The sequence below is a fragment of the Mya arenaria genome, chromosome 17, assembly GCF_026914265.1.
Source record: "Mya arenaria isolate MELC-2E11 chromosome 17, ASM2691426v1".
Lineage (NCBI taxonomy): Eukaryota > Metazoa > Mollusca > Bivalvia > Myida > Myidae > Mya > Mya arenaria.
In genome coordinates, this window is record NC_069138.1 from 33,476,330 (window position 1) to 33,504,240 (window position 27,911).

A 27,911-nucleotide genomic window follows, 5' to 3' on the forward strand; every position below is an offset into this window, starting at 1 on the left:
CAAAGGAAATAAGAATTGTATGGAGTCATCAGTCGCGAACATTTAACATTTTATTGAGTTATAAGATAATTAGCATTTTGTTCTGGTTCCTATTCCGTAATGCCTTTAATGATTACCACCACGTGACGCGTGCAATTGAGCGGAAGTCGAGATACAGATGTCACTCTAATTCAACATGGGTTCGTATTCAATATTATTCGTATCCTTGTCCGGAGACACTCATGAGTGATTACATTCATTCCATTGGCCAGTAGTTTTACAGTCCAATCAAAACACCTGAGTTCGTATCTTAAAATTAAGTGAAATCTAAGATGGTGATTGAATAGAGCCCCAGTCAGCTTTATCACAAAAATACTCATGTGAAACCTCAATCTGAGTCTCAACTAATTTAACTACATTTACCACAAAGACTTGTGTGATTAAAACTTGCTATGCTTTTACTCTTTTTAAAAACAAATTTTCTCATTGAAAGTGTTGATAAAAACTTTTATCAATATTTTGAAGAAAACTTATTCTAGAGCAATACGTTACTTAATTAATTGTTAAAAACCATACTCAATTACACTTTATGTCGGAGAATAGCTCATTGAGCTAGTGTGTTTTGTTATCACAAAACCTGACATTAAACAATGATTATGATATTTTGTATCCACTACGCTGGAATCTTGATCAAAGTTTTTTTTAACAAAATTTAGAGAGAATTCGCTTTAAAGGGTGTACATACATATACGATTTTTAATAACTAATTCTATGTGGTAAAATGAGATGCGTCTGAGATTGAGATTTGACAAAAACTTTTTTGTGATATCGGGGAAAGACAGGTATAACTCAAGCAGAACATAACTCGTGTTAGATTATTTGTTTAATAACATGTTCATTTTACATAAATTAATTTCAGTCCATTATCACTACAATCGAGATGAAGTATACGAATTCAAAATGTTTTCAGAAGAAATAAAAATCCTACGATAATGCATATGTAATTATAGCTGCTAATAACATTGATCACAGATGCACATCAAACACTTTGTTCAATGTAAATAATGATTAAATCAAAACAGTAGCATGTCAGGATTTAAACATAACACATAATTATAATTTCTTGAAGCACAGAAGAAGTGCAGGCATGAGGAAGAGTAGGGCGGTTGTTATGGAGGCGCGTGTTGAGGCGTTGCAAAGGTCGCTTGTACAGTAGCAGAGGTCGGCACTTGCGCCTCCCTGGCTCGCAGACTGACACCCAGCTGACATTCCCGTGGAGCTGGTCTCACAAGTACGGGCTACCACTGAAAAGATAGCTCGAAATATTGAATGATGCGTGACAAGTATGCCGCTACCACTGATGACGGATCGAAATATTTAATGATGTTTTATCAGTACAGGCTACAACTTAAATGAGGGATCAAAAAATTAAATATGTGATCAGTACGGGCTACAACTGTAATAATGGAACGAAATATTGAATGATGCGTGATCACTAAGGGCTACAACTATGATAAGGAACATTTAATTATGCTTGATCAGTTCAGGCTACAACTGAAATGAGGGATCGAAATATTGAATGATGCCTGATCAGTACGGGCTAAAACTGAAATGAGGGATCGAAATGTGTAATGATGCGTAATCAGTACGGGTAACAACTGAAATAAGGGATCGAAATATTTAATGATGCGTGATCAGTACGGGCTAAAACTTTAATGGGGGATCGAAATATTTAATGATGCGTGATCAGTACGGGCTACAATTAAAATGAGGGATCGAAATATTTAATGATGCGTGATCAGTACGGGCTAAAACTGAAATGAGGGATCGAAATGTGTAATGATGCGTAATCAGTACAGGGACTGAAATAAGGGATCGAAATATTTAATTATGCCTGATCAGTACGGGCTACAACTAAAATGAGGGATGGAAATATTGAATGATGCGTGATCAGTACGGCCTACAACTAAAACGAGGGATGGAAATATTGAATGATGCCTGATCAGTACAGGCAACAACTAAAACGAGGGATGGAAATATTGAATGATGCCTGATCAGTACGGGCTACAACTAAAATGAGGGATAGAAATATTGAATGATGTGTGGTCAGTACGGGCTACAACGGAAATGAAAGATCAAAATATTGAATGACGCGTGATCAGTACCTGCTACAGATGATATAATGGCTCAAAATATTGAATGTGTAATCAGTATTGGGTACCTATGATATGATGGATCGAAATATTGAATGATACGTGATCAGTAGGGGCTACAACTAAAATAAGGGATCGAAATATTGATGATCAGTACGGGCTTCAACTGAAATGAGGGATCTTAACATTGAATAATGTGCGAACAGTTCTACGTTTAAAGTACAACTAATGGTCAAACCGGTTTGATAAATTGACTTGATTATATGCATACTCATATTTTTAAACATACTTCTTTGTCATTATTGTGCTGTTTGAAATCAGTGTTAATTCTATGTCTAGCAAGAGCCGTTTTTGTACGGAATGCCGTTAGGGCCATCGCTTGTGAATGTGTTGATCTGAAACGCGATTCTCGATAATACGATGGTGAAAACGCGACAGTACGATGGTGAAAACACAGATCAAAAAAATCACAGGCGATGACCTTAACGGCATTCCGTATTTTTTTTGACTAAACAATCCTGGAACCCTAAATATGCAGACACCCTATGTAGTAGCGAAACAAATGCCAAGAATATAGGCGTTAAACCAAGATTTTTTTACATACGATTGTATGTGTCTATTTTTTGCACGAAATGATCGCTTGCAAGTATTGATGAAAAACAAAGAGTTAAAGAAAACCTGACTCACTACCATCTGCAACGTTACTATAGTTATTAAGTAATTATTAAGATCTTAAATTAAAGGGTACTACTTAGAGCGTCCGAACCCGATACAGACGATCTACTACTGAGCTATGGTTGAGATTGAAATGGAACAAAGTAGCTAATGTATGATACCTTGGACGCCGCTTTGAGCTCCCTTGGTTTTGCCACAGATAGCGCAACTGTCCTTCGTGGTGATCGTTGAGTCGGCTTTGAAGGGGTCAGCGCAGCCACCGCCAGTCAGCGACGTGCACACATAACACTTCACTGCCTCCGACTGACCTGAAAAATAATAATAAAAAAAAAAACGATGAATGTGTATGCTTATGCTCAGACTTGAAAGTCATGACAGCTCCAAATATTAATATTTTGTAAACAGTAAAGCAACAAATTACAAGAGCAAGGCATTGGCTCGGATACATGTGTACTAGTTTCCACTAAACGGTGGTCCGGTTAGCGCAGTGGTTAGCGCACTCGCTTCACACCAATGCCACCACGGTTCGATTCCCGACCTGGGCGCATGTGATTTTGGTAAGTGATCACCAAGCTTGACAAGTGGGTTTTCTCCGGTCACTCCGGTTTCGCTTACAACACAAGAACACACTCTCGCGCAACATCGTGCCAACAAGAGTGACTTGTATAAGTTATCATAGTTTTCTTCACAATGGTTGAAAAATATATAATGTTTAAACTAACTAAACGGAAAATTAAAATATCATAAATATGTCAAAGCCAATGAGTGTTTTGTAAAAATCAGTCAACTCCTTATGAACATTTTACTAATATTATTGTATGTACAATACGAATGGTTATGTTAAGCACTGAATATTTGGTAAATTATGTTTTCAGTTAATTAAACCTGCTTCTTTAAAAATGGTATTTTTATCACATATTTCTGTTCTAAACATTGGCACGAGTATAGTAAATGAATATATTTGCTACCTTCAACACAATCTTACAGGTAGTTTATAAAATAATATATTGAAAAATGAAGATTGTTGGAAGTAAGCACATACCTCATTCTCCATCAAGATTATTTCAAGAAAATTTAATGCTACGACATTTTAAACGAGTGCACGATGGGGCACTTTAAATTTATAATACTAATACTTATACTAATATAACTACTGATTATAATATTTAATCATAATAATACTAAAAGTATATATAAATAATACTTTTAAAAATAGTAATGATAGTATCAATTATAATTTAAAAAAAAAGATAAATAATAATGAAAATAATAATAATAATAATAATAATAATAATAATAATCATAAATAATAATAATAATAATAATAATAATAATAAAAATAATAATAATAATAATAATGATAATAAAATAATAATAATAATAATAATAATAATAATATTTATAATAATAATAAAAAAAATAATAATAATAATTATTATTATAATAATAATAATAATGATAATATTTATACGAAAATATTGATATTTAAAATAATGAACAATACCGAAATAAGTGTTAATCAATAACTGTACCAATTGTAAGAGTTGTTACGGAAAAAGACATAGAAGTAAAAGTAGAAGTTATATTATGTAGAAATAGTATTGTATAACACATAGATTAACGATGCACTTAAAATGATGTGTATTCTTTTAACTATATTATGTAAAACATAATAATGTAATTAATATATACCAGAAAATAATCCAAGAACACAGCACGCAACAACGACGAGAACAACTGTCACCTTCATTGTTAAGATAATTATTGTAATTGTAACAGGCTATAGAGAGCTCCCGAACTTGTGTGCCCAGTGTGCGTCCCGGGTAACTTTTATACCCGTGCTACCGGACGCACCAAATTTAGTGAGCACTGATATCCTGGCGTAATCAGACCTCATGGTTATTTCGAAAGCTCAGGATTGGCTAATCTGCTTTCGGAGTGGTTGCGAAATATCTTCGGTTGCAAAATCTAAGATATCTGTAGTTGTAAGCTTAATGGAGGACAAAAAGGGACAAAGATTCATGTATCAAATGCTTGATGATCCTACAATTGTTACTATACACAGCTTTAAAACCTGAACCGAATCAAACTTTAACGTAAGCGGGTAGCAGTGCAAGAAATAGTAAAAATTGATGCCCGCTATAGTTTACTTTAAATATATTGCATATGGTATAAAAAAAGTGAGAAATAATAATGATTTTGAAATACGGTATTGCGTCATCAATATGACGTAATTACCTAACGTGGACATTGCTACATTGTTTCTAAAACCTACACAACGATTGACTCCGTTTTGAGTGTTATAAATAAATACACCTGTAATTTCAAACTAAAAACCAAAATATTAAGATTTTGTGTAGCAAACGGGTCAGTATGCCGCGCGGTGCCATTATCCCTGGCAGTAAATAATGTCTAACGGAGTAAACCTAACGATACATATACCGACGCTATTGTTGAATTAACTGGGATTTAGTTCGTAGAAAAGTACTAAAAAATTGTGAAATATACATGTGCCGTATGCGATGTCATTTATTCAATGCGTTGCACCGAAAATATCTTTCTTTTTTTGTAATTGTATGACAATTTTCTTTTTTTTCTTGCAATTGTATCATCTGGTGTGAATTACCTTTAATCATTATGTGTTAAACAAGCTCAGCGCAACACTGCTTTGCTTTTTTTTTAAATTGACGAAACATTTTTACCAACACATTTTATGAGAACATACACGTTTAAAAAGAAGAAAATCATACTAGATTTAGAATCATACTATGCTCTTTTATGAAATTAAGGTTTGACTTTATTTTATTTTGAGTTAAGAGCCAGGGCCGACTCAAAACTGCAAATCTTGATATCCCATTAAATCAATAATTAGAAAAGTATTTACTGTTGGATCCTTTACATGTAATTATTATATGAACAGCTGAACTTTTCTATGTTCTGCTGTTTGTCAATTGGAGCGATATAAATTACTTTTAAGCATATTTAAATATGCATGTTTTTTAGTCTAAACTCTGACTCAAATCCTGAGGTCATCATGATCACGAAGAGTATTTAATGAGATCGAGAATGAGTTCAGATTTAAAACTCAAGATCTAAGTTTTATAAAAAAGGCATTTATATTTATGCAAAAAGCTACAGAAACAAGCCCAGTAGTAAAAAGTTTAAACATAAACCCGGTTTAGTGGCACTGGGCAAACGCCAACATGGCTATGATTATGTAAACTAAAAACTACCGTTCTCAGTCTCTGTAAATATCTAATGTCATAGTTAAACTCATACTCTATACGTTAGCTTCTTCATTGATTCGCGATGGTTTACACTATGTAAGCTATACATTTAGTTTAACGCGTCATATTGGCTTACTGCTTCGAAATGTTGTGCCAAATTATATTAAATTTTGATTTTATTGAATTTATGGAGCGATCACGAGAATATTGACGGTCTTAAAAAAAAACTCCAAAGGCACGTTCATTCAAAATCTGCATTATAATTTCCATCATATAAAAGTAATTTCTTTATTAAGTGGCCCCACCAAAGTACCATAGTTTAGCAAATTAATGTCGCTTATGATAAAAGATGAAATGGTTTATGGAACACTTGGACTCTTTTGATATCGTAGTTCTTTGTTTTGACATGTTAAAACGCAAAATAACTTATGACCCTTGAATTTCAAACTTAATTTGTCTTACTGTAAGTTGTCAATCCCTAAATTAAGACCACCATGTCAAAGACGTCAATCATTATGAGTACTAAATTATATATTGAGAGAAAGAAAGGAATGCATATTTAATAAATATTTCAAAAGAAAAGAACGATACGACTTGAATCACTTCTCAATAGGCACACTTGTCCAGGGTTCGACACTTACAGTAGTCCGGTAGTCCGAGAGTACCAGATTTATGGTCGGACTACAAGACATTTTAAGTCAATAGTCCGTCGGACTACTAGAAGAAAGTAAATATCACATTAGTTAATTGAGCATAAAATCTTTATTACGCTTAAACTTGCGTAAAACTTGATGTCAAGAAGCCGATTATCACCGGTAAACACTCATTGTAAAGCTTGCCGAGGATGGCCGAGCAGTTCCGGACAACATGGACTGTTAACCGAATTTCGCGCGCATTTCGTATAGCCTTTCGATTAACGTTTAAACCAGTCAGTAGAATGTCTTTATTTAGAAAGGGAAAAACCATTTTCACACTCTATGGTGTGTTTTAATCGTCAGACATGTGCACCTCTGCTTAAATGTCAGCAAGGTAGATTTGGGTCCAAGTGGCAGATTTTCTAAATCCCTTGCATTTTCAGTCAAAAACAATGAAAGATACGATGCAGATAAACACTTGACCGTTTTTACTATTTTTAGATTTTCTGAAAATACGTCATAATCATTATGGTTTAGGGTATTGCCAAATGTCGGTGTTTATTTAAAGCAAACAGAAGGAACATTATGTCTGGCTTATGAAATCTTTCAAACTGGCTTTTAGAAGAATAGCTGATAAATTAATCATACTGCCAAAACAGGTATAATGCAGTGTAAGTGCAGACGATGACAGAGTTGTGTGCTTTAATTTTCGCGCCAAAATGTAACATTTATACTTTGAAGCTAGGGCAAATAACAATTAACACCACGCCGATAGCGATAAGGCTACACCTACAGTGTCACATGACCTCTTAATTTAGGACCTCCGACAAATACCCAGAAGCAGACGATAATAATTCAAAAGTTATAAATGACAATCAGATAAAAAATGCATGGAACATGGTAAAACATAGCAATAAAACCAAGTATAACATTAAATAAGTTCATTATTATTAATTGTATGCAATGTATAATTCAGGTAGAAAAATGTCTAGGCTTTAAAATAATTTATTTCTAAATAACATCGGAATTTTGTTACAGTACAATAACAGTCTCTATTTTAAAACTCAAATAAAGGGAAACAAAACATGTATTAATTTCCTATCCGAAAATCAACAAAAAAAGATGTTTGTATAGATCCATTGTCAAAACTTAATGGATTTCGCTGTTTTTCTTCCTTTTTCGATTCAGAATCACCTGTTTTATACTAGTGTAATGCATTATTATCATTATTTATATAACTACCTTATTGTTTCTCTCAATGAATAAATTTCCGTTTTAAATGAAATGCAAAACTGTTCTAACAATCAGCATAGAAATTTTGAAACGACCATAGTCATTATACATGCAAAGGTTTTTACTTTGATTTGCGTCATTTTAAAATATGATTTTGTTTTATCTATACGTATATACTTTTTGTGACCTTAAGCTATATATCAAATATTTAATTAAATTTAATAAAAAATGTAACTCACATAAATTGAGGTGTCTTTTTCACTAATATGTCAAACAAACTTAAATGCAAATGTATATGCCTCGGTTTTAAAACTTTTCGCACAATAAGGAGACAAATTTCAAAATCAAACTAAATCCCAAGATATCATCAATATTGTACACGAATTCTCATAATGATATTTCTTATTTTAAGGCTATTAAAGTTGTGAGAGTGTAGCATTATTCACTATTCTCCAAATCGGTCTAGTTACTGCAACTATATCTGAATTGTTAGTTTTTATACTTTTTAATATAAAAATACTTTTTCATGAATTAATATCAATAATTGCAAAATTGTATGCCATACTAAACAAGATATTTTAAATCGGATTACCACGAAATCAGAGTTTATTATGTTTCTCTTTAGAAACTAGTAATTTACATATGAACGATATGAACGTTCATGAAAACAGTCCGACACTTTTAATATCGTAGGTCTTTGTTTTGACATGTTCGAACGGAAGATAAAGTTTCAACCTTGAAATATAAATTGAATGTGAAGTTGTCAATCCCAAAATTTAGTCAACCGTTTCAAAGTCGATAACGAAGAATTGACCTGTATATTTAGTAGAAATGAATACATATTTAATTCATATTTCGAAAGAAAACAATGATATAACTTCAACTTAACAGTACCGATGCATTTTGAACTTGCAGCGCAGGTTGGACTGTAGCATTATTGAATATTCTCAAAATCGCAGTAATAGCTGAAACTTATGAACTAGTTATCATTCGTATTTTGAACGTTTGAGTGTTTATAATATGAACGATAACATTTCACAGTTTGATCGCTTTTATCACATTCACTATGCCGCCCGTCCTATTTATGTAGAACATTTCACCACAAACAGAAATAAACCTGACTTTTCTTATTCCTTATCAAATTAACAACTCAACATTTTTTATTGTATTAAATATCTATACATGTTCATAGCAATACAAAATTATGCAAAAACATGCATTTAGGCAACACCTTGTTTTAACAGAACAGCAAAACAATATCAAGGATATCAAGGCGTCTGGGCATATATTGAGAAATACTTTCAAAATATAAAACTGAAAGAAAAGCAAATGTAAAGTGCGTTCACCGTCCCTACTGGCACATTCATAACAATTTTTAGAGCAGTACATACATTTAAAAAATGGAGTCACATAGTCATTTATTTTGTGTTTGTTCAAAGTTACAACTTTTAACTGTTTTAGTGGTCTATATAATATTGTTGACACTACTAACAACCACTTGTTTTGTCTTTCTATAATCGATAACGGCTGACTGCTGAATTACTTAAATAAATGTATTGGTAAACTTTTAAGTAAACTACCGTCTCATTGGACAAATAAGTATGTGAATCGTTTAACATTTAGCAAAGCCATGACTTACTTTCAACTGTTTGATGAGTTTTAAATTGAATTAACATGTCATTCAAACTTGAAAGATATAGTACTATGATAGACAACCAGATTATAAGACCGTAGATTTGTATGATGTTAAAACGTAAAGGTATCTGTACTCTGTAAACAACCACTGTGTTTCTCTGGCCCGTATTTTTCCATTAAACATAAACATCATGGAGCTCGTCATTCCATGATGACATTATTATATCGACATTTCGAAACTAAGTGTCGATACCTTAAATTTTAAAATAAACATTTATTAAGGTGCAATGACATTTAATCGCCAATCAATTTAATGTCTACTTCGTTCGGGATAAAGTCTACTTTAATGTCCGAACAGGTCAGCTTGGAGGAGATAAGATATCAAAGTAATGATGAATTTTAAAGTGCATAAGGACCAGCTCATATTATTGATTGTATCAAGTTTGAGGGTGTTTATGTCTATGCATTAAACCATGCACGGAGTAGCGTATGGATATTTTAAAACAACAACAACAACAACGATGTAACGCTATTCCCCTCTATCGCGCGCTAGTTATTGAATACTAAGATGGTTCATGGTACACAACAGTTAGTTCACATACAACCCTCGTGACTGTTATTATACAACTCGTGCTACGCGCTGCACGCAGAACGATATTATTTATAAAAACTTTTATTCAAGTCATAATACAAGGGACCAAAATTTTACCTCTTTACGACGCTGCTGAAAATGACAGGTCAACTTAACTGTAACATGAGTCATTGTTTGGTCCAAATTGATGTATCAAGCTCATTTTTGATCAAATTCTGACAAAACAACAGTTTTGAACAAATACCTTTTCACAAATAGCGATATAAACACTGGTCTGGATATACCTCAACATAAGTAAGCCTAAGTTTATCATCGTATATTTTGTTTTTATTTGCAGCATAATCCGGGATTGTAATGCACTTGTCAATTGTAACCACTGTCCCGCCCACCCCTCGTCCTTGTTTGAGGGGTATACCGTGGACAGCAGAGGCAATGGGCTGTGTTTTACCTTTCAGGTGGCCCCGCAGTGCCTAGTGAATGTGGTTTTGTCTTCATATTGAAAATAGTCGGGAATGGGCCTCACATAAGTATTCGGGATTGCGGGGCCATTTGGCAGGTAATTTTCCAGCAGTGTGTCCCTGCAGGTCGGGTATTTTATTCTGGTTTTGAGAGACCGGTGTTATACTGATTCAGGTAGATTTATATAAGTCGTTTCAAACTTTTTACTAAAAGCAGGGTTATTTACTATTATGAATGATCGTCATATTAAAGTACGTTTTAATTATATAAGAAATTAGATTTATCCATATAATGTTTGTACTAAACACGGATGAATAAATAGTATGTATTCCGACATTTTCCCAATGTTCATTAGAGGTTCAGTTGAAGATGGCATTACAATAGGTTTAAGGGCAATTATTTTGAACAATCTTTCTTATTTATATTTAATATAAGGAAAAATATATTTTTCGCTCTTCGCTCGCTTCGGGTTTTCTTTTGCAAAAATCCGAGGAACTAAACATTAATTTGGTGTGGCCTGAAAAAGAAAATGTTATTAATTTAAATCAACGTATTCATGAGTATCTTAAATGTAATATATTTCAGCCTTTCCCAAATGAAATGAAATGATTGCATATGAAATCCCTAACTTCATGTATGAATTTATGATTTAACCACAAACCACTTGTAACACATGATCTTATCGTAGGCCATTATTTACGCTTGGGATATCCGATAGGAATGAGGTTAATGAAGAGACATCTCAGTATGTATTGCCCAATGTTACACCTTTAAAGGAGATAATGAACTTATCATTCTTAAGTTCGGTGATAAAACACGGATGTTATCGCAACGTGTCGGTTGATGGGCCAGCATTGCTTTCACAGAAACGAAGGAAGAAAAATGTTGGCAGTTAGAACACCTCTGTCAATATCAAAACAATATGATCACGAAAAAAATATTGAAAACCTTTTGTTTTTAAACGTCAATGAACATATTAAACTAATCATATGGCGAAGAGGAATTTGAACCTTATTTCAAGTTCCTCCATATCTTAAGTAAGACACGAATTAAAGTCATACATTTCACTACATGTATATTATTTACGTCATCGATTTGGTCTTCAAGCGGCCTTATCACATTTTCGTTTATCTTGAAGCTTATTTAAGAGGTCTATCCCGAAGCTTGCCGGAGGTGGCCGAGTTGTTTCGTTTGTATAGTTCGTTGCAAGTCAAGTAAATTGATATTGATGTCCGCCTCGCACAGAAAGTGTCGGTTGCAATTACTACTAGAAATAGTAGTAGAACTATAATTTCTACGTTAAGGTATATCATGCTGTAATCATAAAAAAAATGTAGAATTCAGAGTAGAAAGAACTAAAAGGATTTAAAGGTGCAATTACCGTTAATGCAATCTGAGTGTTGGTGAGTCGTATACGCTGCAATGATCATTATTGTAGTGAATACAGTCTAACAGAAAATCACACAAGAGCCCAGAGGGGCGTAGCATAGGGGCGTAATATTTTGACTTTTGCCCCTCCATCAGAACCCAAAATTATTTTATTTAGACCATTGGAAGAGGGATTTTGGATTATTTGTACAATTTCTCGTCCGAAATGGTGCATTTTAGCGTATTTTATTATCTTTTACCCCGTATATGACATTAAACTACCCTTGGACGATTTAGGGGGATGGGGGCGGGTGCACAAAACCAAAGTATATGTATGGGTAAATTTAAGCAACGGCTTTTATTAATTAGTGCACAGTTGTAGCACGAATATATAAAGAATCACAAATTGAAGGTAATCCTTGTAAGTATTAGAATAGTTGTCATAGCAGTTGTCGCCCTTAAATATGATACCAAGAATTAAACAATAATCTGCGAATAAAATAATAAATTAATATATGACTAGTAATAATGCTTTGTATGGTGAAACCTTAAGTTTGCCTTTAATAATTTGCAGAAGGATATTCATTATTGAATATTGCTATATGTTCATACATAGCTATAAATTGCTATGTCAACATTCCAGAAATCGATTCCTTTATAGTAAATAGTTTACCTGTGCGTAAAAGCTCCGACAAACAATACAATGCCTTTGTTATAAAAAATCATTAATTCCCTGTATAGAGAAACAATTTGTGCATTTTGAATGGGTGATTAGAGGAGGGAAAATACACGTACCATGGTGTTAATAAAAATAGTCTTGTTGCCAGCACGGTTGACTATCTAATTTGAAATCATGCCTGTTATAACTCAGTTACTAATGCACAAGTCGATTGTAACCACGCCCCCACCAGGTCCGGGGGTTTACCGGGGATATGGGCAGTGTTTTTACCTTCCAGGTGACCGCGCAGTGCCGGGTGAATGCACTGGTTTTGTCTTCCAGCCAAATATAGTGGGGAATGGGCCTTACCTAGAGTCCCTTGGGTGCGAGGGTATTAGGCGGGGGTTTCACGAGCAGTTCGTCCCCGCAGGGCGGGGACTTTGCCTGGGCTTGGCTGGACCGAAAGTCAAAGTCCCCGCTATTCCCCGGACCTGGGGAGGGGGGCGTGGTTACAATTGACTGGTGCATAATATGCATGTTTTGTACCTGACCAAGTAATCGGATCATTGTCCGATGACGTTTAGTCTAAATATCCATAATACGATGTTTGATAATATATCAGTGCAAAAAACATAAAGTGGTTTGGAACACAGCACAAAGGGAAATATTTTATGAGAATTTACATAACAATTCCTAATATGACCCTTGATGACTGTATGGAAACATTTTCAAATACTGTTTATAATATATCGTTCAAGTGCTTTGGTAACACATCACAAAGGCTTCAAAATCCCGATACAAATCTCATTGGTTTGATAAAAATTGTAAAAAAATCAAGGATATATTTTTAAAAGCCAAGCGATTATTGTCTTTAAATAAAAGTGATATAAGTAAGATTGCATTTCTTACTGCACGGTGTTATTTTGCTGCACCTAAAAGAAAATCTAAGGGATGGTTTTATAGTCATGAAAAAATAAAGTTGTCTCAAATGAGTAAATATTCTCCACGCCAATTTCGGAAATATATTAAAAACAACAGAAGTACCTCAATACCTCGTTATGTTTCTAGAAAGCAAAGAAATAAAACGGGATTTCAATATTTTATTCGGTGTAATCCGCTAGACACAATGATAAATTTGTGACAGAAATATTTCGTTCAGTTTTATCGTTAACTAAATATTAATTTTCTTTGAAGCTTTATTTAAAGATATACATTCCTTATTAACGTTTTTCTTCAGGATATATATATAAATAAACACTCTGCGCCGGTCTAAATTTCTTGTGCGTTATTTCATACTTTAATACCAACTAGTGCTTAGTTTACATATATTTGTTTAGAAGTTTGTTTGTATACTAACAAGTATATTAAGAATATCGAGGCTGCTTATAAACACAAATAATAAGACGTGTACATGTTCAAAGTCGTTTGCGATTTCTTTCTTTTTTAAACTTGAACTTATAGGATATCTCATACTTGCATCAATGACTTACCTCGTGGTACCTTACATATAAACCTTTACTGAGTACACATACCTATATGACGTAGTGCACAAAAAGTAGCCCACACATACAAGTACCTTTACTAGTTCTTGGTCGCAACCTCTGAAATGAAACCGAAACTTTTATATAAAATGCTTAAGCCTTGGTTGCGTCATTGCTGTATTAAAAACAACCTTAAGTTGACCATAACTCTACATTTATTTATATGGAACTACTTGATACTCTTGGAAATACGTAAATAGTATATAGAAACAGCACATCGTCTTTTCGAAGAGATTGAAAGCTTTAAAACTGGAAGTGAAGTGCACTATTGAAATTATAGAAACTTCGAGGTTGTGTAGTCACTTAGGTTTTAGGGAAATGTTTTATGTTTTTCTTTCCCAAACGCCCGTGTTAACAGGTGGAATATTCAAAAGATGAACCGACTTAACTGTTTAATGGAAAAAATAAGTCTTCTTGTTAGGGATTTGCAATAAAGCATGCATAAGTCAATATCTCAGCAACTATGTATGGTATTTAAACGTTATACAAAAGCTCTCATCTATTAGTATTTATATGCTGAACTACAGTTACTGGTCCAGAAGTCAAAAGTTTAAACATAAGCCCCGTTTAATGGCTAGGGTCAACGCCAATGACATAGAACACAAAATACATGTCAGCACCCTTTTCCTTTGACTTAAAAAATCTGGTTTAGCTTTTGCATGTAAGCACATATAAGTCAATATATCAGCAACTCTTTCATTTATAACATTGACATATTATACGATCAAGTGCGATAACTTGATCTTGCATTATATGTAACGTGTCACCTTTTTTACCTCACTTAAAAAATCTGGTTACTGTTCTGATATGTAAGCACACATGAGTCAATATCTAGACAACTACCTGTAATTGATGTTATGAGTTTTATTATTCGATCCAACTTTCTCTCGATTCGCTATCGATGACAGTAAATTCATCCATCCATAAGTGAATGAAACTAACGCAAGTTTCATGTTTCGCCGAGCTTCCATGTTTCGATTGAAAAAGGAAACCATTGTTTCCGTATTTTTTAAGGGTTTATGGCGATAAGACGTTTTTCGCGAAATATTTGGTATTGTGAACGGAATAAATAATAGCTAGATGACATGAAGTAAATTTTTAATGAATAATAATGGGCTGAGTGAGCGTAGCGAAAAGGTGAAATTCTTAATGATTCAGTCCAGTGCTGAATTATTGCCTATCTGCAATATCATTGGCTTAAAATGTAGGTTGTATTCTAATGCCTGTGTTGGCCGTGTATGCCATACATGAAGTTCGATTTTTTGCACTGTTCAAAATAACTGCCACTGTGTTTACTTCGAATGGTATTCACGTTTGACTGTCATATAATCAAGAAGCTCTGTAAACTGGTCAAACAGTCAAAGACTACCCATTACCACCCAAAGGACAACGTCAACGTTTCAATTGAACTCTCCTGAACATTCTTCGTACACTTAAAGAACATCTGAAGTTTGTCTGAAACTATTACAATTATTCTTGGTTCAGACCTATCTATAACTCCTCTAAGAACGACTCGATTTGGTTCTTCATATCCTTGGTCGTCTAAAGAATCAGATTTCCCTTCTTTCCTAGTCCAGCTACCGTCAACAAATCAACTTATTCCAAGAGTGCACCTTTCCTGGATACGAGTCCTCATTAATCTATCTCTTTTGACCGAAGTTATTGTGTCGCGGTTTGTACTTACTATTGGCGCGGTACAGCCACAGCCTCGGCTAGACGATTTAGACGCCATGTCGACAGATATGGAGAATGGGTCGCCCCTCAGTTAGAGCTGTGTGTTTACTTTCTAAGTGTCATTTTAAGAGTAGCTTGTGTAATATTATCTTCATTTCAGATTGGTATCAGTTTAAGGTCTTTATTTTGTGTTTCTTTCCATACTTGATATTTCAGATATATATTGATTGTATTGTTTTATTTCTGAATTTTGTCCACACACATTTATCATATATTTCATACTTGTTGTTATTTTTGGTCATATAATTAATTTTCAATTGTAAAGTGTTCAACTGTGGCTTTAATGTTTTCTTTATTATGCCGATTAATACTATCCCTTTAGGTTTTTTTCCTGATATAATAATTAATTTTATACACATTTTTGCATTTATTTTGTCAAGTGTATATCATGTGTGCGTAAATCAATATTTTATTTGTAATATACTATTCTGTGTTGTTCTTTTTTATTTATTTGTTTACATATTTCAGCAGAGTTTTCCTGTGCCTATTTTGTTATATTTTCACATTTACTTTATTTATTATATAGAACTATAACTGAAGTTTGTGCAGTACTGATATTTGCAAAAACAAATATATTTTGTCATTGATAAAAATCTACTCTGGAACCTTAACTGCTTTTCTTAAATTTACTCAAATAATTAAAGTGACACACTTATTCAACCATTGGCAGTATGATTTTCTTTAATTTATTAACTACATGTAGTTGATTTCTTTAGTAATACAGCTTTTAACATATTTATAGAATGCCGGAAGGTGTTGTCTCAATCTATTGTATAGTGTACAAAATTACATAAATTGGTACTCGTATTTGAAGAACAACATTTACATTTTCTGTCGGTTCTTGCAGTACCCGAATATCTACCTGTTTCAATTTGAAGATTGTGTGCTGATAATCTAAAACAGGTGATATAATTTCTAAATTAATCATTTTTAATTTGTACAAACTAATTTTCAAAAGAAATGTTTTCTTTGATTTTAAAATACAGTGAAAGTTTTGGCATATCATTTATAGAAGCATTCCATTTTTGAATAAACTTGTCACGAATTCTACGTTTTAGTAAAGGAAGATACAAGATATTACCATCGAAGTTTTATCTTACATCCATAAAACTAAGATGATCAAAAATATAATTTATTCTCTTTGCCCAAGTAGCATTAAATATATTAACATTCGAATCATACCATATGTATTGGTGAAATTACATTTTTCATAATTTTTAACCGAAATCTTACAGATCGTTTCTTGCATAAAATGGATAATGAAAATCTGCCAAGCTTACCATATACAGAAGAGTTAGGAGTTTGTTGCTTGACACCAAAAATATATTTAAGTACCCCAATACCTCTGAAACGTACAGTAAAATTGGAACGACCAAGCGTCAAACAAAGACAATTTGGTTTTAACATCCAAATTTTAGATTTATTTACATTGATTTTTAATCCCTTATAACAGAATAATGGTAAATAGCATCCATCTGGGCCTGTAAACTTGCTGGATCTATAGTAAATAAAACAATATTATCAGCGAATAAAATCATATATTACATTGATAAAATGTCTAAATCCTTTGGAATAAATGCTTGAAAATTTTCTTTCTCAAAACTAGCAATTATAAATAATATAATTAGATAAAAGAAGAGAAGGTGGTTCTCCTAATTTCAGACCGACTGTTACATCGAACAGTTGAGAAAATTCCAATTCGCCAGCAGGGCATAGCTTAATACATGACTGTACGTCATTATAAATACATTTAATCATGTTGGTCATTTTAAAGCTTATTCATGTTTGTATTAACTTTATCCATAACGCATCTCTATTTATCGTATTAAAGGGTCTCTGGTAATCAACAAATACACACCATTGCTTTGACTTGTTGTTTAATACATTTTGGATAATAGTGTGTTGAAGAAAAATGGTATCAGCTGTATAATGATTGTTTAAAAGTGATTTCAAGTGGTTGATCTTTTCCCGCGTTATTGTGACGTCATTTAAAAAAAAAATGTTTCCGGTAACAGTCGGGTCGTCCTATTTACAGAATAGGAAAGAACGGATTACCGAAATGAAATGAAGTATTTTTTTAACGTTTCTTGAATTAAATAATGAACTATTGGTGTAAATATAAGGAATGAATAGCGGGGTTGATGTCATTATCGGGGATATGAACGCAATTGGGCTCCTTCGGACTCCACACACTTAGACCAGCCCAATTGCGTTCATACCCCGATAATGACATCAAGCCCGCAATTCATTCCTTAAATACACTTCATTGGGATTCATTTTGAACTTAATAATACAAATGACCGTTAAAACACTACAACTTATTGATATTATTATTTTTAATTTTACACATTACTTTTACTTATGCACCAGCAATCACCCGAAGTTGTTTTTGACGGGAATTGGTGGTGCTCCGATGGAGAACTGTATATTGCTCTACTTCTGGAGAAATAACATCGTAATTATTATTTATAGAAGACACAATCAACAAGGTCTAAATTAGTTTCACAATTGAGATTAAGTGCAAATAGCTGTATATTAAAGGGACTGTACACCAGATTGGCACCAAAATTGTAACGAATCTTAGGATAATTATTTAATAGAATGTGTTTGATATAATTATTTTAAAAAAGTACCAAAATGTAAAAATAAAATGTGTCCGAGACCGTTATCTTTTTTAATGGAAAAATACGAAATAACTATGTGGTCCTTTAGTTAGTAAGTTACAATGCATTGTACACATTGATACCAAGTTTATGACAGTTTTCGACTATTTTCTTTTTTTCTTGCAAATTGATCATCTGGTGCACAGTTAGTTGCCTTAAAACTTAATCCCTATCCAAAATGCATGCTATAGTTATTTTCATGGAAACATCTTTTTTTTTGGAAAATTTTGTGAAACAAAAATTGTTATACCATCCGTTTTACCTCGTTAACTAAAACGAGTTGTTAAACAAATATCAGTTTAAAATATAATAAACAACAATAAAAATATTATTTTGATTGAAGTTACGTTAACTTTTGCTAAGTAACTGTTGCACGAGAGTGTGATATTCAGTCGTAGAGTACTCGGATCAAACCCGGCTTGTGTCCGGCTTGGTGACCACAAACAAAACGCATAAAGCCCAGAACGCGAATTCAACCCGGAACGCCTAGGTCAGAAGCGATAACGCTTACCAATGCGCTAGCTAAACTACGCGGGAGGCATTGGTGAGAAGCGAGCTCGCTATACAAGATGCTTACTGGACAACCAAAACGAACCATGGTCAATCTCATCAAGACAGGTCCAATATATCTGCATCATTTACCATATGCATTTCTTTCTGGCACAAACTGGTTTTTAATTGAACTTTTAAAATTATAACAGAGCAACGTGAAAGGCGCTCTTACCAGGAACCCTATAGCTGCGATCATCGATTTCCGGTCCATCTATTCGGAATATGTAGAGGCCAGGGATATCCACGTTTGTTGCGTTGGCTATTTCTAGGACGGCCGGCGTTCCAGACTGGGAGACTATGTAGTAACTCTCCCAGCCCGAGTAAAAACCAACCTGGAAAAGAGTATAAATATATGCATTTTTCATAGAGCGATCTTTTATAGGGACAAGTCGTCAGGTTCGGACGTTGACGCTCAAACAAAGCAACAATAAACATTTTTTAACCGGTAATACGAGGTACAGGTATAAATAATATGCATATAGACGCGTGGAGCTATCATCAGGTGCACAAAGTCATACTTTTGTCTCTGGTAACATAACGCATGGCGAATGTTCATACTGGAACTATTTACTTCGGCAATAAGAAGACACATGACATTTCCTTTGAACAACGAAGCAAAACGTTGTGTTATGTTTATAATTATGCTCATGTATGGACATATTTTTGTGTATTATAAATCATAACTAAGACAAATGTTTTGGTACAGTTCCGGAGCTCTTCGATTTTACGAAGTATTGGTACGTTCTTTACGATAATGTCCAAACAAATTCAGAATGGGGCCATTTGATTGCCAATAAATATTCGTTTATTGAGTTTTGTACGCAGCTACATATAAATGTATAAAGCTGTCCAAGCCATAATCTAATTTAACAAATTTGACTTTAATGTTCAAAACAAACAATAAAACATACGATTTGTGTACTGATACAAGAATATAAGATATATTTTAGCGCTTTTTTAACTGGGGAGTTTGTAGCTATTAGTTAAAACATTTATAATGGGGGTAATACTTTCCTATCTGTATGACATATGCTTCTTTATTTTAAACATTTAATTCAAAGAATTTTGCATGGAAATGCATTAAAATTAAAAAACAAGTTTTGGTATCAACCTATATTGTGCGCCTTTAATACGTTTAAAGGGATTGTGCTTGGTGTTGAATAAAACGAATTCACTGTAGCACATGAACTATTTTGTATGTACATATGTACAAAATCGCTGATAGGAATCACTCTCGTGTCCATTTCCTGGGTAAAAACCAACAGTGCGTTCAGTAAGGCGAGCGTTTACAAAACGCTAGCAAACGTTTTTTTTTTGTTTTTTTTTTGTATCTGTGATGCAACGCAGCGGAAGCTCTCCAGGCGGGGAACCAAACGTTTGCTGCGAACATGTTTACTGAACGCATGGTAGTATTTGCGTTCTTGTTTAATGAAAGAGCACTGTACATTGAGCAAAAGAAATGGGCCCGTTCGAGGTAAGTAATATTTTTGAATTTATTTTTAATTATTTTGAAATTTTAGTGGACGTAAATAAATAAAAACATTCTAAAATATCTCGGTGAAAAATCCGTCTGCATAAGTGCGTCCAACTTCCTTATTTAACGCTGGGGCAAAATCGAAGAAATTAGACATATTATGTTACAGAGTACAATTCTTTGCATAAGTTAAGAATTGGTTGTGTGTAACCTTTTCATGTTCATTTAGTTCATTCACTGTGACCATTGTATTTTTAATTACCTGTCTTCTGACCAAGACCGTGTAGGCATAGGATTATAGTTTTTCCCGCCATTTCAATCATGTGATCTGTCACATGATTACAGTTTTTATTCAGAGTTTGATGAGGGAGGTTGGACTTCTTTCAGAAGTCAACTTTGATATTTGTTGAGGATTTGGACATACGTTTCGGTGCGTATTATTTCTGATATTGTATCTGAAATTACCCTTTCTGTTTTTGCAATCACGTTTATTATGCTCTTGATTTATAAGTATGAATTATACCGGGTATATGTGTATATATAATGTAATTTGTAGAATATTAAGTATTATCTTACACTTATGATTGTATTAGCTTTTTTCAGAATGCGATTAATGTGGTTATACTCATGGTTATTTTTATGGTTATGATTTTCATTATACCTTTCACCATCTACAATAAACCGTAAAACCTGACCTAAGTGTGGTCTTATTAATACGAATATGAACGAGGTAATATAACTGATTCCGTACAAATAATTATATATTGACCAGCCGGGCATGTAACCAGTATATCACACATAGTTTTCGATTCCTTTTTTTGATGCTTTAAATAAACTAGAACTTGTTAACGTAAAAATCATGGTAATAGTATGGCTGTAGGAGATTGCTTTCGCGCATGAAATATTTAGAATTAAAAGCGTAAAAACAAAAGCTCTTTCTACGAATAAAATACATTTACAACGAATATAGCTGTCACGGCCACGTTTTGCTGCTCAAATACATTTAACGCTAATTCACTTATTATTCGCCTAAGATATTTGATAATAAGTAAAGAATATTTTACTGGCTGTAGTTTTTCTAAATCATTGCAAATTTAATTAAGGTATATGCTTACTGGGTTTTTAATAATTCAATATAGAATGACCATGTACATCTGTGTTGATATGTATTATACACTGTTCTGTTACATGGATCTATGTGGATGAGACTTAAGTAAGTAAATACATAATAAAACAACAAGCGTTAATGAATGCTAATCATTTCCTCTTAGGTCTGATCGATTTTTACACCCTTTTCTTATCAAGCACGAATGTGTGCTTTACTTTTCTCAGTACTCTAATTGTTTCGTTTAAATTTATTATCATATCAACATTAATATTTATGCAAAAAACAGAAACAAGCTAAGTAGCCAAAGGTTTAAATAAAATCTTAACATTAACATTCGTTTTTAGTTGGGTTTTTTTCATGTTCATTTTTATCCACTACATGTACAATACAGTGTGTTGAACATATTGATCTAGGGTGTTGTATAATATGTATAGTAGATTTATCTAATCATAAAAGTACTTGGGGTTTACCTAAACGTTTATTATTATTTGTTTTATTGATAAGTTTCCTCAAGTTAATGCATACTTTGATAAGATTTACCTTTTGCGTTTTATCTTTTATAAGGATTGTTGGGATAAGAGTGAGGTTTGTACACATTAACTGGATTAAACCCCCGGTAAATTTACATTTTTACTGACCGTTCCAAGCCGGTACATTACAGTTCTTGATAAACATACCTATTTTTTATATAAAGTATGTATGCACTGTGCTGTTTGTGGAGTGTTGTGCTGTTCTTCTATGTTTCTTGTTTGTGATTTGTGCCCTATGTCTTTGGCGTTTGACCAGTGCCACTAAACCGGGTTTTATGTTTAACCTTTTGCTACTGAGCTTGTTTCTGTAGTTTTTACATAAATATTATTATAAAATATGTTGTAATAAGATATATAAATGTGCCTCTAATGAACTAATAAACTCCACATTCAAATAAACATTACAATTCCGGACTTGTTAAACAAAGTAAAATGCCATATTAGTCGGAAGGATTACCACAGCCGGTTTGCCATCCAAAGTGCTCAAACCAGTCAGTTCGTCCCCACCACCACCACTCGTACCAGTCGTCCACGAGATTTTTTTGTAGTTGAATATGGCATAGGAGTGCTGTCCGTCCGATATAAGCACCGTTTGAAACGTGTTTCGCTGTACAGGTAATTGTTTTGAAGTTAAGATATCGTATGTATTAAGTCCTGAATGGAGGACAAATATAGTTATATTAATATTAGTATTAATAATACTTGATAGCAATGTCAATAGGTTATTTATTAACATTACCCTGATTAAAAGCTACTGCGGGTCATTCTTTTAAATAACACTTTTATAGATATTTTTATATTATTTTAAAGACGGACGCTTGAAAAACTAAAATCAGAACTTATGACGTCACTCAATATCTAACAAGCTACATTGGCTGAGCCATTTATATATAGAACATACCTTAAGTTGTCCATCCATCAAAGCACCGTAAAATCCCACTTCGTACCAAGTTACTATTAAGACAATTTTTGCTGAAAATTCACTTTCTTCTTTAAAATATGTTTTCACATCTTGAGAAGCACGATTTAAAATTTTATGATCTAAGCGTTTATCGTCGACCAGTCGGTACACAATGGTTCCGTTTAAACCCTCCGAATGTTCGATATCCACATCTGCCCAAAACGGGGAAACAAGGGGTAGCCGGATGTTGAAATTGGAGTCGTTAAAATTTTGAGGTGTGTACTTGGAAAATTTGTCATTGAAGGAGATGATGCCATTGTTGTTCACCTGAAAAAAGTCAACAACAATACATGAGGACAAACGGCACGAAAACAGCACGTCGTGTTCCCTTTTGCCAAAATAAGGGACATATGTATTCAACAATTATTAAGGTCGGAGATATGGGCCTTGTTGGATATCTGGGTATTGTCGCCGAAACATGTGTACTAACCCGAGATTTGGGATGAGTTTTGAGGTATGCTCAATATTTACATAAAGAGTGGATGTTTGACAAAACCGAGACGCCGCCGATATCAAAACTAGCTTCAGGCTTCGACCTTTTTACTTTACGAAAAACAAACTTGTAATGGAACGTTAGGACAGTGTTCATGCATAAAGTTCAAGGTTACGATGGTATAATAAGTATGCAGACGCGTATGTATATGACCCTTTAATAGGGGGTACCAAGGAGGGGAGTTTTAATCTTCACAGTCTCAAAAGAAATAAATTAAATTTCAAGGCCTGTACTCACATATATTTTACTGTAGGTCTTGTTAAAGAACGGAAAGCCGACGTAGAGCTCTATAGGTTGAGAACTTTCATCATCGCTCACTTCCGTTTTGTTGTCCCCGACGTCATAAGGATAAAAACTGTCGAGTGAAAGTGATGACACCAGATTGGGGCACGTCATCAGTATCCCAGCAACCAGCAATATCGCCAATCGGGTACGACATTTGAATTCAATATATTCCGACCGTTTCATTGCTTTAACATTTGTGTCAGAACTATTTTGCAATAATACTTCTCAGTTAAACGACTCACATAAAGCATAAATAGCGTTGCAATTTAGATTAAGTCTAAACCGAAAATACAAATGTTAAATAGATTAACCACTTCGCATTCATAGCACCAGACTAATATACATGTCAAGAAATCCTTACCAATTTTCGATTAAGAAGAACCTTCTACATGCCGAAGCTATGCATGCATATACCTGGCAACTGCAGCATAATATGCAAAATGTCCCAGGTATGTGCTACACTTGTTAGGTTTAATCCATGATCAATCTTTCTATAGTGCACGATTCTTACGTTTATCTACATTTGATTTATTTCAATATTTGTCGAACATAAAACAACTATTTCAAAAGAATTTTGGTATTGATTTTAGACATGTATTTCTCAACTTTATGGCTAATGCACCAGTCAATTGTAACCACGGCCCCCAGGTCCGGGGGTATACCGGGGATAGCCGGGGAAATACTTTCCAGGTGGCCCCGCAGGGCCGGGTGACCGCGGTGGTTTTGTCGTTTGTGCCAACTTTAGCCGAGATTGGGCCTTATATCCTTTCGAATACCGCTACCGTACATCGACGCGCTACCGTAGCCGCCTAATGCAGACCAATTTTTCAAGGGTGCTGGTTACCGCTACTGTTTTACTGTAGGAATACTGTAGACGACTGAAACGTACCGAAAAAGTAGGTACGTCCAGTTCCACAGCCGCAAAATGCACATTTTCCACAAATTTGTGGTACGTTTTTCATTAAAATAAGAAGGATTGTGAATTTTAAAAACAGCATTTATACGCTATGGTACTTTGTCTTAGAAACAGTTACTACACTACGGAATTTCTTTCAAATATAATAACCATGCAAAAATAAGCAACGGTATTTCTTTAAAAATCGTCATTCAACATTATTCGCCTCTGGCATTTGTTAATTTGCTTTAATAAAACCGCATCCTTATGCTTTTCCTCTTGTATCAGAAGTACGCTGTGGTATCACTGTTAAATTTAAGAAATGAGCAAAACTGCGCAGTGGTATTACTGTGATATTTGTTTTACGGACTGTGTGTTAACTTCGATAAGGTAGACATTTCATGTTTGAATTAAACTAAATCAGTAACTTAAGTGCACTTTGGTAGCGTTCTTGAACCTAGAAGTATGCAAAACTACGCAGCGGTATTTCCTTTATAAACATAATACGTAATCAACATAACACAACCCATTTCAAAGGCGACGTTGCCTTTGAAGGTCATTTAACGCTAGTTACGCTTCCTTTTAAAACTGTTGACATATATGCTATAACTGTCTTATAAATCCAACCGGACATCTATTACGTGATCGCTTTAAAGTTATCATGGAAACCATAGTGACTGCAAATATATCAACAGAACATCCATTACAAAATAGCTGTCACAGTTGCCATGAAAACCACTGCAATAGACAATAAACCAACCGGACAAATATCACAAGGTCGCATCAAGGTTGGAACCACAGTGACCCCTGTTATGAATGTTGTATGGGAAAGGAGTATTACTTAATACAACATGCACCAATACATATCTGTCGATGAAACAATGATCAAAGGTCACGGTCACCATTCAAGAATCGTTGGTGCTCCGTGTGTCATGGGGTATCTCAGGAATTACCAGGCGTACTTAAGTCGAAAGATAGAAGTAGGGTTGACTCAAACAGTTGTAGAGAACTGAAGAGAAAACATCACAAGATGATCATGTTGTATTTGCCGACAAGTTTAAAACATCAGTTCCTCTGGCGTTTGGAAAAAATCTATACTTTCGTGTCACGCATTAAACACCGGAAGGACATATTGGTCAATCGCAAAATCAGTCCACGAAAAGAGATGGCAAAGTTAGGATGCTCAGCAGAGGGGAACACATGGCATGAAATATTGCGGACCGGAAGCTTATGTCCACTGCATGGGAATAATCAAAACATGTGTGCAACCCGATGACATGTTTCAATCCTATAATAAATAGCCGACAGAACAAGGTTTTGGCGGAAGAAGTAAATACAAAACGAAAGTGGGAAAAACATGCATCAAAGTTATTTTATAATTAAAAAAGAACATGGGTGTTGTAGACAGTGAACATTTACAGTGTACCAACACAAAGTGCTTATTTGTGGACCTAATGTGTGTGGTTTGCCGTGGACATCTCGCTTGTGATTCATCATGTATAAAGCTTCAACCCTCCGGCTACCTATAAGCTGTTTGAGAGAATGGTAATACTTTTTTACAGTATATTACAAACATGCTGTAGAATGTTAAACCATAATCAGGTTTAATAACATATTGATCGTTGCATGTACCACCAAAATGAAACATGAACAACATCTTTTAAAATCAATCAGCTGTTTAGTGTTTTATGTTTCTGTTTTTAGGTTGCAGAACAACTTATCGGCGGGAATAGCACACGTATAAGGAAATCCAAACAAACAAGCGACATATATTAACTTGACCTCTTTGGCAATGTGCAGTGCAGAGTCAGCTTGCATGAGTATAATTCTAATGTTTATAAAATAAAACTCAAATGAAATGTTATTTTATTTAAGGGAATGGAATGTTTTATTTCGTATCGTGGCATTACCTCTAGGAAAGGCCGAATGGAGGTCAAGTCCAACAAGACTATGGCTCCAGAAACACAGAGGAACGGAAAACAACAACTCATGTATCCTAAACATTTTCAATATTATATGTTTTTTTATATAATTGCAGTTTGAAATGACCCTTAAATCGAAACAATGAATGGCCTCTGAAGTTCATGAAAATGCATACATTAAATTATTTCTACTGTTTAATGGCACATCTTGAACAAGAAAGCGCCGTTTAGATCAATCATGTATTAAAATAAATTTTCAATATAGTATTGATGAAATAATCATAACAAAATGTTGTTCAGGTGTCAACATTTTGTTCCTGAAGGGACGAATAATGTTTGTTTTAATGTTTTTTTTATAGAATTAAACATTTCATGCTTAAAATGAGGACATATTTTTCGAAATTACACATATACAATGCAATTGTCGCTAACAACGTGTCTTTATAACAAATATTCATCAATATGTGATTTCTTTTTACAGACCGATGATATTGCATTGCACCAGAAACTCCACTAGACTCTGTTGCCGTTTCGTTAATCGCATGCTGTGATTATACTGGTGTTGTTTCCCGTGACAAATCTTGCGATATTTTTAGCAATATAATAGTTACAGCCAAATTCTTTGATTTATGTTTTGGTCTATGTTTTTCTATTATATAATTATGTACATGTGTTCTTTGTTGATTGGAGAAAAAGTATTATCATTAATGATTTTCGTCGTGTTTAATTTTATCCCTATGAATTCCTCAAGTTCCTATGATGTATATAATTGATCTATACATTTTATAACCTTGATATATGAATGAATTGTGAATCCGTATTTGGATTTTATTCCTATAAGTATACATTTATATAGGAAATGAATGAACATGTGTGTAAAATATCATGATAGAGAATTGTTATTTTAATTCCTTTCTGATTTATTTGATGAAAAACATATTGTTTTGTAATCGCTCTATGCATGTATATATACTAAAATAAACAAAAATATGTATAATATAATGAATACTACAGGGACAAGCCCATTAGTTGAACAGTAAAAAATAGGCCCTGTTAAGGGGTACACGTCAAGGACCCAAACAACAATAAACTAAAGACACAAACATTGTTACACCACTTCTTAAATCATAAGTTTCACT

General features: G+C 33.8%; 1 protein-coding gene across 1 annotated transcript; it reads right to left on the reverse strand.

Moving 5' to 3' along the window:
- Positions 1 to 849: 849 nt before the first annotated feature.
- Positions 850 to 24,294, reverse strand: LOC128222791 (alpha-tectorin-like). Its single transcript, XM_052931905.1, has 6 exons — positions 23,908 to 24,294; positions 23,118 to 23,444; positions 22,674 to 22,823; positions 19,277 to 19,436; positions 2,969 to 3,115; positions 850 to 1,283 (listed from the first exon to the last, which is right to left on the reverse strand). The coding sequence occupies exons 1-6, from the start codon at positions 24,136 to 24,138 to the stop codon at positions 1,093 to 1,095; spliced, it is 1,206 nt and encodes a 401-aa protein (XP_052787865.1). The 5' UTR covers positions 24,139 to 24,294; the 3' UTR covers positions 850 to 1,092.
- Between the last annotated feature and the right edge of the window lie 3,617 nt (positions 24,295 to 27,911).

Coding starts and splice junctions, on each gene's coding strand:
- LOC128222791 (XM_052931905.1), bottom strand. CDS start 24,138: ATGAAACGGTCGGAATATATTGAATTCAAATGTCGTACCCGATTGGCG. Junction 23,445..23,907: donor AGACCTACAGTAAAATATAT/GTGAGTACAGGC, acceptor GACTTTTTTCAG/GTGAACAACAATGGCATCAT. Junction 3,116..19,276: donor TCGCAGCTATAGGGTTCCTG/GTAAGAGCGCCT, acceptor ATTATTTTTCAG/GTCAGTCGGAGGCAGTGAAG.